The sequence below is a fragment of the Rhineura floridana genome, chromosome 13 (genome assembly GCF_030035675.1).
Source record: "Rhineura floridana isolate rRhiFlo1 chromosome 13, rRhiFlo1.hap2, whole genome shotgun sequence".
In the NCBI taxonomy this organism is placed as follows: Eukaryota; Metazoa; Chordata; class Lepidosauria; order Squamata; family Rhineuridae; genus Rhineura; species Rhineura floridana.
This window is the reverse complement of record NC_084492.1, coordinates 26,941,462-26,955,403: the sequence shown is the minus strand read 5'-3', so window position 1 is coordinate 26,955,403 and position 13,942 is coordinate 26,941,462. Positions and strand designations below refer to the sequence as shown.

Sequence of the window (13,942 nt, the reverse complement as noted above, 5' to 3'; positions counted from 1 at the left end):
ATTGATGACGTTTCATATGGGGAGGAGGCACCCTTTGCTGTACAAACCGATGGAGAATGCTTTTTATCCCCTGTTCGATGCCTCAGATTATCTGCCTCTTGCTCGCAGAGTATTGAACACCCTTGGTCTCCAAGCTACACAACCAGCAGCTACCGCTTCCGCTATTAAAGGGGCCAGGGTCTTGAAATCCCCCGCACCAGCAGAGCACTACCTTCCTCTTGCTAACAGTCTTTCATCTCTGGCTCCTGACTTCACCAGCAGACTGGCTCTTCCTGGCATAGTCGAGCTGATATCCAATCTAGTATATAGATTCCTTTTTGCCGAGGGAAGAAGATTCCCATCTACAAGGCGCCTCTGAGCGCAGGCTGGGCTTTGTTTACGCAAGAATCATGAGGCCACCGCCTTCTCCATGCGAGCTGCTGCATCAACTTCTATCCTTTCTAAGACATTGATGATGTGGTTGGATGACCTTTAGAGGATCCTAATCCTGATCCTGTATCTTTGAGGAGGTCACTGATAAAATTGCGCAAGACAGCGGCTTTTGTAGCTGATGCCACTTTGGACGCAATTCAACTGGGAGCTCGAGGTATGGCAGCACAGGTAGTCGCTCGGCGGACCCTCTGGCTTCGTCACTGGCAAGCTGACTCCACAGCCAGAGTTATTCTATCAAGGGCACCTTATTCCGGATCAGTACTCTTCGGTGAGGAGGTCCTAAAGGCAGTGCTTGTTGACCCCAAGGACGCTTGAAGGCCTGTCTTGGCCACTGTCCGGAACACAGATCGCAGGCTTTTCAGACGTTTTTCCTCATATCGCATGACCCAGCCCTTTCGAGGAATGCAACCCGGGTGACGAGACCGCGATTTCCGAAACTATGATTTCCGGCCCTCCAGGGGATCCTGGAACAGAAGTTTCCCTGGCAGAGACAGCCTTCAAGAAGGAGACTTCCTGGTTTCTATCGACCTGAAGGAAGCGTATCTCCATGTGACTATTTGCAGAGCCCACAGAAAATTCCTTCGGTTTTCTTTTGGCCCCCAGCCTTTTCAATACCGAGCAATGCCGTTCGGCCTCTCATCTGCCCGAGAGTTTTTACCAAGGCCTATGACCGGCCACTCAGTTTCGACAAGCCACCTCCAACCAACCCAATGCATACAACGTCTAGGACCGATATTGGACACCCGACAGGTGACGGTGTTCCTGATCCCAGACCGTATAAATGCTATCACAGACGTCGCACGGTCTCTGATGTCCCACATAACTGCAGACATTATGCTTCTATCCAGGGCTCTCGGGAGGTTGGTGTCCACCATCCATATTGTGCCATGGGCTCGAGCTCATACGCGCCTGCTCCAGTGGACTTTGCTACCGTTTCAGCAGGATAGTGCTATGTCAAATCATCGAGCAATTCCCTTGAGCCATGCACTGCGTCTTTCATTCTGCTGATGGATGGGGGTCCGACATCTCACCCAGGGCTCTCCGTTCAGAGAACCCCGCAGAACTGTTATCACTACAGATGCAGTCCCCTTGGCTAGGGAGCCCACTGCAACTCTCAGTTCGTTCAGGGGGTTCGGAACACAGCAGAACAGACTCAGAGTAGTATTGGCTAGAGCTGAAGGCTGTCCACTTAGCTCTGCCCCATTTTCAGTCTGTGTTCCACTTGGACCATGCTCTCATTCGAACGGACAACACGTGTGCCAAATCTCATTTAAACAGACAAAGGGGACCAGGTCCCGTCCTCTACACATCTGCGATCCACACCCGCAGTGACCACAGTGCTATTAAATTAAACATACATGTAACTGGCCAATTGCCAAGAAAATCCAACACGGTCACATTTGACTTCAAAAGAGGAAACTTCACAAAAATGAGGGGATTGGTAAAAAGAAAGCTGAAAAACAAAGTCCAGAGGGTCACATCACTCGAAAATGCTTGGAAGATGTTTAAAAACACTATATTAGAAGCTCAACTGGAGTGCATACCGCAGATCAGAAAAGGTACCGCCAGGGCCAAGAAGATGCCAGCATGGTTAACGAGCAAAGTCAAGGAAGCTCTTAGAGGCAAAAAGTCTTCCTTCAGAAAATGGAAGTCTTGTCCAAATGAAGAAAATAAAAAAGAACACAAACTCTGGCAAAAGAAATGCAAGAAGACAATAAGGGATGCTAAAGAATTTGAGGAGCACATTGCTAACAACATAAAAACCAACAACAAAAAATTCTATAAATACATTCAAAGCAGGAGACCATCTAGGGAGACAATTGGACCCTTGGATGATAAGGGAGTCAAAGGTGTACTAAAGAACGATAAGGAGATTGCAGAGAAGCTAAATGAATTCTTTGCATCTGTCTTCACAGTGGAAGATATAGGGCAGATCCCTGAACCTGAACTAACATTTGCAGGAAGGGATTCTGAGGAACTAAGACAAATAGTGGTAACGGGAGAAGAAGTTCTAAGCTTAATGGACAATATAAAAACTGACAAATCACTGGGCCCGGATGGCATCCACCCGAGAGTTCTCAAAGAACTCAAAGGTGAAATTGCTGATCTGCTAACTAAAATATGTAACTTGTCCCTCAGGTCCTCCTCCGTGCCTGAGGACTGGAAAGTGGCAAATGTAACGCCAATCTTCAAAAAGGGATCCAGAGGGGATCCCGGAAATTACAGGCCAGTTAGCTTAACTTCTGTCCCTGGAAAACTGGTAGAAAGTATTATTAAAGCTAGATTACCTAAGCACATAGAAGAACAAGCCTTGCTGAAGCAGAGCCAGCATGGCTTCTGCAAGGGAAAGTCCTGTCTCAGTAACCTATTAGAATTCTTTGAGCGTGTCAACAAGCATATAGATAGAGGTGATCCAGTGGACATAGTGTACTTAGACTTTCAAAAAGCGTTTGACAAGGTACCTCACCAAAGGCTTCTGAGGAAGCTTAGCAGTCATGGAATAAGAGGAGAGGTCCTCTTGTGGATAAGGAATTGGTTAAGAAGCAGAAAGCAGAGAGTAGGAATCAACGGACAGTTCTCCCAATGGAGGGCTGTAGAAAGTGGAGTCCCTCAAGGATCGGTATTGGGACCTGTACTTTTCAACTTGTTCATTAATGACCTAGAATTAGGAGTGAGCAGTGAAGTGGCCAAGTTTGCTGACGACACTAAATTGTTCAGGGTTGTTAAAACAAAAAGGGATTGCGAAGAGCTCCAAAAAGACCTCTCCAAACTGAGTGAATGGGCGGAAAAATGGCAAATGCAATTCAATATAAACAAGTGTAAAATTATGCATATTGGAGCAAAAAATCTGAATTTCACATATACGCTCATGGGGTCTGAACTGGCGGTGACCGACCAGGAGAGAGACCTCGGGGTTGTCGTGGACAGCACGATGAAAATGTCGACCCAGTGTGCGGCAGCTGTGAAAAAGGCAAATTCCATGCTAGCAATAATTAGGAAAGGTATTGAAAATAAAACAGCCGATATCATAATGCCGTTGTATAAATCTATGGTGCGGCCGCATTTGGAATACTGTGTACAGTTCTGGTCGCCTCATCTCAAAAAGGATATTATAGAGTTGGAAAAGGTTCAGAAGAGGGCAACCAGAATGATCAAGGGGATGGAGCGACTCCCTTACGAGGAAAGGTTGCAGCATTTGGGCCTTTTTAGTTTAGAGAAAAGGCGGGTCAGAGGAGACATGATAGAAGTGTATAAAATTATGCATGGCATTGAGAAAGTGGATAGAGAAAAGTTCTTCTCCCTCTCTCATAATACTAGAACTCATGGACATTCAAAGAAGCTGAATGTTGGAAGATTCAGGACAGACAAAAGGAAGTACTTCTTTACTCAGCGCATAGTTAAACTATGGAATTTGCTCCCACAAGATGCAGTAATGGCCACCAGCTTGGATGGCTTTAAAAGAAGATTAGACAAATTCATGGAGGACAGGGCTATCAATGGCTACTAGCCATGATGGCTGTGCTGTGCCACCCTAGTCAGAGGCAGCATGCTTCTGAAAACCAGTTGCCGGAAGCCTCAGGAGGGGATAGTGTTCTTGCACTCGGGTCCTGCTTGCGGGCTTCCCCCAGGCACCTGGTTGGCCACTGTGAGAACAGGATGCTGGACTAGATGGGCCACTGGCCTGATCCAGCAGGCTCTTCTTATGTTCTTATGTTCTTATCCCTACAGGCAGAACATCTCAGAGGAATTTGGAATGTGACAGCAGACTGGCTCAACAGACAACTGGTTTGTCCGGGAGAATGGAAACTTCATACAACCATTTTCCATCTTCTCCAATGTTGGCTCGGCGTCTTCTCAGTCAATCTATTTGCCTCCAGCTGCAATTGCCAGTAACCCAGGTACTTTGCTCGATACCTGAACATGATAGCAAAAGCGGTGGATGCCCTGTTGTACGTCTTCCTTCCAATACCACTCTTAGACAGAACCTTGAGAAAGGCGCGATGCGAGAGGGCCAATCTGTTTCTGATAGTCCCATACTGGCCCTGTCGACCGTGGTTCTCGGATCTCCTTGCCATGTCAGTGACGGATACTTGGACGCTCCGGGTCAGGCCAGATCTCTTATTCCAGGGTCCAATATTGCATCAGGATCCCACTTGGCTCAAGCTAACAGCGTGGCTTTTGAACGGGACATTTAAGATCTTCTGGTCTGTCTGATGCTGTTATTGACATTATCTTGGCCTCGAGACGACCATCCACCCCCCGTATATATCAACATACTTGGGTGGCAGTCTCCAAGGGTGGCAGTCTCAGCACTTCGATCCTTCCAGGCCACAACACAACAGATACTGCAGTTCCTTCATAGGGGCCTCCTGATGGGACTTACACTTAACACTTTACGTAGACATGCGTCCACTCCGTCTTCCATTCTCTCAGTGTCCTACACTGATGCTCCTATTGCCTCGCACCCGTTCATCAAACGTTTTATGAGGGAAACCGCGTTACACTCACTGGCTGTATTCCACCGTTTTCACTCGTGGACTTTGTCGAAGGTCCTACAAGCTTTACAACGCCCTCCGTTTGAGCCCCTCAGGACTGTGCCTTTACGTCTGTTGTTGTTCAAGGTCTTGTTCCTAATCGCGATCAACTCGGTGAGATGAGTTTTCGGAACTGGGCGCATTGTCTTTTGCACGCCATCTCTGCGTTTCTACAAGGACTCTATTGTACTGAAGACTGATCCTTCCTTCCTCCCAAGGTTGATTCAGTTTTCCATTGCAACCAGGACATTGTTTTGCCCTCCTTTTGTCCGAATCCTACTCATCCTCTCAAGAAGGCTTGGCATTCGTTGGAGGTCTGCAGGGCTCTCAAGACCTACCTGTCTAGGACTCAGGATATACGACGGACCGAGGCTTTGTTTGTATCCTTTCATCCAAGGTCTATGGGGCATAAAGTAGCCAATTCCACCTTATCCCGCTGGTTGCGGGCATGCATTACCTTAGCCTATGAGTCCAATTCCACCTAGCGTTACCGCTCATTCCACCAGGTCAGCGGCCACTACAGCTGCTTTTGATTCCAATGCTCCTGTTGCCGATATTTGCAGAGCTGCTGTTTGGTCTACCCCACATTCGTTTATAAGGCATTATAAAATTGACCGTTATGCCTCTGCCGATGCCTCTTTTGGCAGACGAGTGTTGCAACAGGTTCTTAATGAGGATTAGGTTGTGGGTAGTCCCTCCCTGTTATGGGCTGCTTTGGTACATCCCGCTTGATGGCATACCTCCTATGGAAAATGGACCATTGGTCTCACCTGAAGGGTGATTTTCATAGGAGGTATGCCATCACGACCCTCCCAGGCAGAGGATACCTAGATATTTTTTAGGAATTTTATATATACCTGTTACACTATTTTATTACATTTATTAGTGAAGTCAAGACTGCTATTACTGTTATCTCGCTATGTTAGAGTCATATTATTATGAATGTTGTTATTATGTTATGTTCTTGCTGGTAGGCCCGTTGGCCTTTTCTCCTGAATTTTTCGGTATCTCTCTTTGGACTCGCTGCGAATGAACTGGAGAGTGGGAGGGGCCTGTCGCCCCTAGTTTTGACTTCAGAAATATTCTTGCCTTCGGACGATAGGTGGAGCTATTACCCGCTTGATGGCATACCTCCTATGAAAATCACCCTTCAGGTGAGACCAATGGTCCATTTACACTGATGAAAGAAACTGCCCTGTTGAGGACACAGTTATCTTACCATTAGCCTCCACCTGTGAACCATTAAAGTTGCTGTCACATTGTCAGGATAAAACCCCCACTATTGAAGGATCATTGGTCAGGCTGTGGATCTGAAGGAAAATTAAGACCAAGGAGCAATCTACAGAAGTGAGAGATAGTATGATATAAATGCATAGATGAGGAAAAGGGTACAAAATAATATCCAGATGTTTGGATATCCCAGTGTGCACAGTTGAATTAATAATCAGGAAGTGATCAATAATCAGGAAGTGCATCACACCACCCAAATACTGCCAAGAGAAGGCCATCCCTCAAAACTCAGCACTCGAACAAGAAGGAGACTTGTGAGAGAAGCCACAGAGAGGCCAACCATCACTTTGAAGGAGCTACAGAGTTCAGTGGCTGGAAGTGGAGTAATGGTGCACCAGTCAACCATATCAAGAGCTCTGCATAACACTGAGTTGTATGGGATTACTCAAAAAGTACCATCTGAAAGCATGTCTAGAGTTCGCCAGAAAGCATGAGAGTGCCCCAGCTGCGATGTGGGAAAAGGTTTTGTGGTCAGATGAGACCACGATAGAGCTTTTTGGCCAAAACTCAAAGCACTATGTGTGGCGCAAACCTAACACTGCCCATGCCTCAAGATACACCATCCCTACAGTGAAGTATGATGGTGGAAGCATCATACTGTGGAGATGCTTTGCATCAGCAGGGACTGGGCATCTTCTGAAAACTGAAGGAAGAATGGATGGAGCAAAATACAGGGAAATACTGCAAGAGAACCTGCTTCAGTCCACTAAAAAACTGAAGCTTGGAAGGACATTCAGTTTTCAGCAGGACAAGCACAAAGCCAAAGCAACACTGGAGTGGCTCAAGAACAAAAAAGTGAATGTCCTACAGTGGCCCAGTCAAAGTCCTGTTCTCAATCCCACTGAGAATCTGTGGCGCTCCTTGAAAATTGCAGTCCACAAGCGACATCCAACCAGCCTGAACGACCTGGAGCTAATCTGCCAAGATGAATGGGCCCAAATCCTTCCATCATTGTGTGCAAAGCTGGTACATACCCCAACAGACTTAAAGCTGTTATTGCAGCGAAAGGTGGCTCTACCAAATATTAATGTGTGTGGGTTGAATATTTATGCAAGCAACATGTTTCAGTTTTTTGTATTTCTTACCAACATTTCCCAGAATAAAACCAATGTCACCTTACAATAATTGATTTTGAGTTTCAGTGTTTCAAAATAAAATACACAGAACGAAATTACAATGTACCATTTGTAATTCAGTAATAAGATCATTGGTCAGGGGTCTGATTACTTTTGCAAGGCACTGTGTGTGTGTGTGTGTGTGTGTGTGTGTGTGTGTGTGTGTGTGTGTGTGTGTGTGTGTGTGTGTGTGTGTGTGTGTACACCAAGTATTGTAATTTAAAGAATATGGCTCATATCTAAAAAGCACTGACCATTTTCAGAAGTTAATGAGGCTGGAAAGAGAGCACAGTAGAGAAGAATACTAATGCACTTCTATTACCACAATATAACTCTAAAAAAAACATGCCATCCAAAGAGCGTAGCTAGGGGAGGGGGTATAACACAGCTGTGCTGCTTTGAATAAATACTCTCTGTGTGCGTGTGTGATTGATGTGTGTGAATATTGGGAATATTCTGAATGTGCCACTGTGTAGCTTGCAGAAAACTTCTTTCTACTTAAAATTCTTAGTCAAAGTATGGGTGAAAGCAAATTCCAAATAGTAGTCTAAGTTTGGATAACTCATAGCTTTTTTCCCTTCCTTCATAGCTCCCTGCTCAGGCAGCACTTACTTTTGCCATAGCAACATGTGCATCAATAATTCTTTAGTCTGCAATGGCATTCAAAACTGTGCATACCCTTGGGATGAAAACCACTGCAAAGGTGAGTGTGGTGCTATGAGGGGCAACCGGGGCTTTCTGATTTTCCTCCAAATGAGCTAAGGTCAGAGTCTAAGGCCAAAATACTTTCAGCAATTTTTAAAAATCCCGCACCCACCCCGGAGATCTGCCTACCTAAACTTGAAATAAAATTCTGGCTTTTTGTGTGTGTGTATTTGCCTTCAGGATTTGCTAGCTTGGTACCAACTGCTGTTTATTTCTTCACCTTGAAGCTCCTTCATTTGAGTCAGAAAAATCACACAGATGCACTTACTGTGGAACACTGAATCTTTCTGGTTACAGTGTTTTGGTTTCTTATTTTATAGCTAACAAAAATAGATCAGTGGCAGACCAACCCCAGTTTGTTTAAAACATACTTTCTCCAATTGAATCTTTGTCTTGCTAGCATTAATCACCCCTAGTCAGTATGGCCTTTTCACCAACAATTATCTAGGCAACAATTCTGAAGCTTCTATATATGTTGCATACATTCTTTTAGTTCAGAAATGTGTTTTAGCATTGTTACATACAATGGTTGGAACTAAATACCATCTTCCTCACTTAAATAAATTATTATACATATTTTATCTGTAGATGTGAATGGACATATCTTTTTAATACCCAAGAGATAATAACACCACTTTCCTTCTGAATATCTCATTTTATTTATGCTCATGCCTCTTGCCACACAGAAGAATGACCTTTTCTTCCAAAGCTTGCATTTTTCCCTTTAAGTAGCTAGATATATCAAATTACTATAATCAGCTAGTGCCATCTTGTGTGCCTTCATATGAAGCGCTCACATCTCTTTATGATTTTTATTATGTGGTGTTAACCTTTAGTGCTTGAGGTATGATACATCTCTTCTCCTAATCTTCCAGTAATCAAAACAAAGATAAATTTGTTTGAAAAACTGAATGTTTAACCTCTGCTGGAACTTTGCATTCATCTGTGTTTATACAGTACAGTGCTCCGAGTGTGTATGTCTGTGTGTGTCTCTGTGTAAAAATTGTGGAAGTTGTCTAATGGACAGTGTCCCACCAACCTCAGTCTGCCCTCAGCCAGCTTGTAACTGTCAGTCTTCTTATAACCAGTCCAGAGGAGGACAGTGGCTGTCAGCTTCCTTCTCCTGAGTCTCAGTGTTGTCCTTGTAGAACTCAGTAGAGAGGAAGATGGAGACAAAACTAGAATTAATTTGGCTCTGCTTGTCATTGGCTCTGGTTCCACCTACAGTTGGTTTCCCTGCCTTCTGCCCTACCAGTCCCAATATCCACCACCCACCACTGTGTAAAAATCTGTGGATGGGGGTACTAAAACACTGGTGCTGAAAGAGAACTGGAACAGTTGTCAGACTCCCTGTTAAACCAGCCAGGAAAGGAGGCAGAAGAGGGAAAATCCGCAGTGGCCATCTCTGCAGCTCCCGTGACTAGTGTAACAGTTTCTTGAGCCTGCTGTGGAAGGGGAGAGGATCTTCTACGTATGTGTTGGGCCCACACCACCTTTGATTTAATGAAGTAATTGGTTTAACGTTGCAGCCCTAGAGGTTATATACTAATGAGAGAGGGGAGCATTTCTCATAGTTAAGTAGAACTATGTGCAAAATGCCTATGCAAACATATCAGTTTTAACATGGTGCCAAGACCATTGCAAGATTGATTCCAATCACACCCCTGGCAAGATGGTGTTCTACAAATGGGCACCAAAACAGAGAAAGTTATTTTCCTGGTTGTTGCAGAGCAAGTGGGAGGTACATCAGGAAGAGGTTCCCCTGCATGGACAGGTTGGTATTAGAAGAGGCATTCCCTACAGATAAGGGAGGTTCACTCACTGTTCCTGGCAAACCCAAGTTCACTGGCTAAGATAATTTTTTTAATTGTTTTTAGAGTGTTTTAAACTGTTTTAAGAGTGCTTTTTAAAAATACTGTTGTTGTGTTTGCCACCCTGGGCTCATTCAAGATGAAGGATAGGATATAGATTGCATAATGATGATGATGATGAAGAAGAAGAAGAAGAAGAATTTAATTTGTATACCGCTTTATACTTCAAAGAAGCCTTGAAGTGGTTTACAGTGTTGTAAAAAAAATTACACATTTAAAAAATACAAAACATTTGAAAAAATCATCTTAAATATAACATTAAACATAAAAAACAAATTACATATTTAAGACAATACAAAGCATTTAAAAATATCTTAAACATCAATATTAACTAAAATAACTAACATAATAAATGACAATCACTAACAGATTAAAACACGAATATACCACGAAGACAAACAACCCCACCCACCAAACACGCAAACGTGTGTGTACAGGTAGCAGCATCACTCCCACTTCTGCTGCTACCACCCCAACGTACGCTCTCACCAAAAGGTGGGGCAACACTACACAGTCCCCACTCCTGAAGCTCCCTCCTTGCACCAGGAAGCACCTACAATCATTCCACTCCCAAACAACACCTATAACAAAAAGGGGTAACACCGTCATGATGAAAATAATGCACAGTTTTGTTGTTGTTGTTATCATCCTCATCACCATCATCATGATTCATCCATATGGAAAAGTACCAGTCACACATTGTTTCCGAAGAGCCATATAAAGCATGCGAGTTGTTTCTAGAAGTTTTCTGTATGTTAACAGAAGTTTTCTTCTGTTAGATAAATGTGAATTGTGTTGTTGTTTTCTCATTTCTCTTCAGAATGTTCTTTTCAACTTACATTTCTATTTCATAACTTCAAATGATAGGGCAGACTAATAAATTATACTGTTTTTATTCAGATTTATTACGCACTGCTCATCAAATCTATCTATCTTATGGAACAGCCATATTTATAAGTTAAAAAACAGAGACATCTAGGGAGAAAATACATTATTTCTGTCACTTGCAAAAGCATTTTCAACAACAGCCTCCCATTATGGAATTCAGTTCCAGATGAAATCAAACAAGCCCCCTCCCTTGCTAAGTTTAAACAGGCCTTAAATACACATCTATTTCATCATGGCCTTTGGAGGCTAATCTAGGTTATCAGTCTGCTCTTTAGAGCATGATGGGTTTTTTGTTGGCGTTCTGGCTTATATGTTCCTGGGATGGAATTGGATTTTTTTGTTTGTTTTAATTGGTTTTACTGTTGGATTTTATGGACTTATATTTGTGCATAGTCGTAAACCACTTTTAAGGCAAAACTGCCTCTCAAGGGGGTCTAAAAGCCTTTTAAATAAATAAAAGTTCAAGTGTGTCAGCCTAAGCAGAACCAGATACATCACTGGTGAAACAGCCAGATTATGTTACTACAGTCCTCTCTATGTGGAGCTGCCATTGAGGTTGTTCTGGAAGCTGCAGCTGGTGCAGAATGCAGCAGCTCAAATGCTAAGTGGAGTAGATTTCCACCAGAATGTAAAACTGTTACTAGAAGAACTGCATTGGTTGCCAATATGGTTTTATTATTAGTCTACAAAGCAGTAATTAATTTGGGACCAGGACACTATTGCTTTCCCCCCTACAGGCTCATTCAATCACTGAGGTTGATGAGGCTCTATTAGTGGTACTACATGTCCCTCGGGTTGCCCTGGTGGTTACCCTGAGTAGGGCCTTCAGTGTTAGTCCCCTCTTAATGACAAACTTTTCCTCTTAAAACTAGACAGCTGCTGACTATAATGTGTTCTCGGTGCCTTTTAAAAACATTTTTATTTACTCAGGCGTTCCTAGATTCTTAACATAAACCATGTCTGTCACTGATTATTGTGTAAATTGCTGAAAACATAATAGTATTTTTAAGCTATTTCATGTTTATATTCTTGTACTCTACTTTCAGCCCCATCACAGGGTTTAAAATATATTGAACTCCCAATGTTATACAGCAAGGATGGGAAACCTGTGGCTCTGCAGATGTTGCTGGATTCCTGCTCCTATCAATATCAGGCAGCTTGGCCAAATGGTCAAGGATGGTGGGAGCTGAAGTCCAGCAACACAGAGACCCACATTTCTACACACTTATGTTGAATTCCCTAATAGTGGATTACTTTCATCCTATGCTGCACCATATCTAATAACAGAAGTATTTGAGCTGCTGAGGATTTTACTTTATTTAAGGATTTTTAAAGGAGTTTTCTATTTTCTCTAAAAAATTTCAGACAATGTTTAGATTAATCTAAGAACTAATGAAATAGATTAAACAGTCTGCTTCATGCAACAGATTTAAAACTGCTTGCTTGCTGCTCTGTTCCTTTTTAGAAAAGAAGAAAACAGGATTATTTGAACAAATAACCAAAACGCATGGAACAATAATTGGGATTACTTCAGGAATTGTTTTGATTCTTCTCATCATTTCAGTCCTGGTGCAGGTCAAGCAGCCCCGCAAGAAAGTGATGGCTTGCAAAACTACTTTTAATAAAACTGGCTTTCAGGAGGTTTTTGACCCTCCTCATTATGAGCTCTTCTCACTGAGAGACAAAGAGATTTCTGCCGACTTGGCTGACCTGTCTGAAGAGCTTGAAAACTACCAGAAAATGAGGCGCTCTTCAACAGCTTCAAGATGCATTCATGACCATCACTGTGGCTCCCAAGCCGCGACTGTAAAGCAAAGCAGGACCAACCTCAGTTCAATGGAACTTCCTTTCCGAAATGATTTTGCACAGCCTCAGCCAATGAAGACCTTTAATAGCACCTTCAAAAAAAGTAGCTATACATTCAAACAGGCTCATGAGTGCCCAGAGCAAGTGATAGAGGACAGGGTGATGGAGGAGATTCCATGTGAAATCTATGTGAGGGGTCGAGAGGATGCTGCTCAGGGCTCATTATCAATTGACTTTTAATCTCCTTTTAAAGGTGAAATGTGTGTGTGTAAATATTATATATAAAATATATGTGTGTGTACAAAAATGTACCATATGGAATTTGATGGAGACATGAGTATTCATTCTTTTTAGCTCGTTTAATTTTTCCCCTGAAAGAAAACTCTTCATATATCATTTTTCCCCTCAAACTGCCCATCTGGTTGAAGAACAAAACAGCAGATTTTGCATGAGGCTTCAACTACATTACTTTAAAAAAACACACACACACAAACCCAAAAATTTAACACAGCTTGGTCGTGGACTGCATATATTCTCTACCTTCCTTCATTTCTGTTTCCTTCCTGCAGGAACTTGGTCTTCAACCCAGAAGCTTAATTACTTCAGTAATAAAAAATAAGTGGATACAACACTATATAGTTTAACATCAAATGTGGTTATCATATTTGTCAAATTGTAGCTAGAGTTATAGTGGTAAGTGCCAATTAAGACTCAAATGAGTTACATTGCATCCATCTGGTTCATCTTGTCTAATTTTTTTATATTGCTGCCTTTTTAATTACTGACTCCTTATAGCCCAGTCCTAAGGCTTTCTGTGCCAGCAAATAAGTAGTGTACTGGCTGCTTGTGCTGGTGACACTGGGTCAGGATTATAAGGACATTATACCAGCACAGATATTCAAGATCTCCAAGTTTCATGGAGAAAATGAATGAAATGGGTTTCTTGCCTTTTAAAATTTTTTTATTTTATCAGAACTCAGTTCCTTTTGGGAAATCAAGGTTTTTGTCTTTACCAGACAAATTCCATTGGTAATTTCAGCGTTAACACACTGAATCTGCTTTGTTTCTCTAGCTCTTGTGCACTGATAGAACACATGCTAAGCACAGGCAAAACATCTCCACAACACTTGTTTTGTAACATAAAAAATGTTTCAATGTTTAGATCATGACTTGTATTTTCTTCTTGCAGCAGTACATCAGGGATTTTTAAAACTGCTGAAAGGCAATTCCTGCCATATTATGGTGCAAACATTATTGTTGCAGGTACTTAACTGTGAAAGAATAGCGGCCCATGTCTTTG

The 13,942-nt window shown here is 42.7% G+C and overlaps 1 protein-coding gene across 2 annotated transcripts in view; it reads left to right on the top strand.

Moving 5' to 3' along the window:
- The window catches only part of NETO2 (neuropilin and tolloid like 2), a 56,138-nt gene extending 42,720 nt beyond the window's left edge, over positions 1 to 13,418 (top strand). For both annotated transcript variants that reach the window (XM_061593959.1, XM_061593958.1), the window contains exons 8-9: positions 7,962 to 8,075; positions 12,302 to 13,418. In XM_061593959.1, coding sequence (XP_061449943.1) covers positions 7,962 to 8,075; positions 12,302 to 12,882 — 695 coding nt within the window. In that variant the 3' untranslated portion in view covers positions 12,883 to 13,418. The remainder of the gene's footprint in view (positions 1 to 7,961; positions 8,076 to 12,301) is intronic.
- The last annotated feature ends 524 nt before the right edge of the window (positions 13,419 to 13,942 follow it).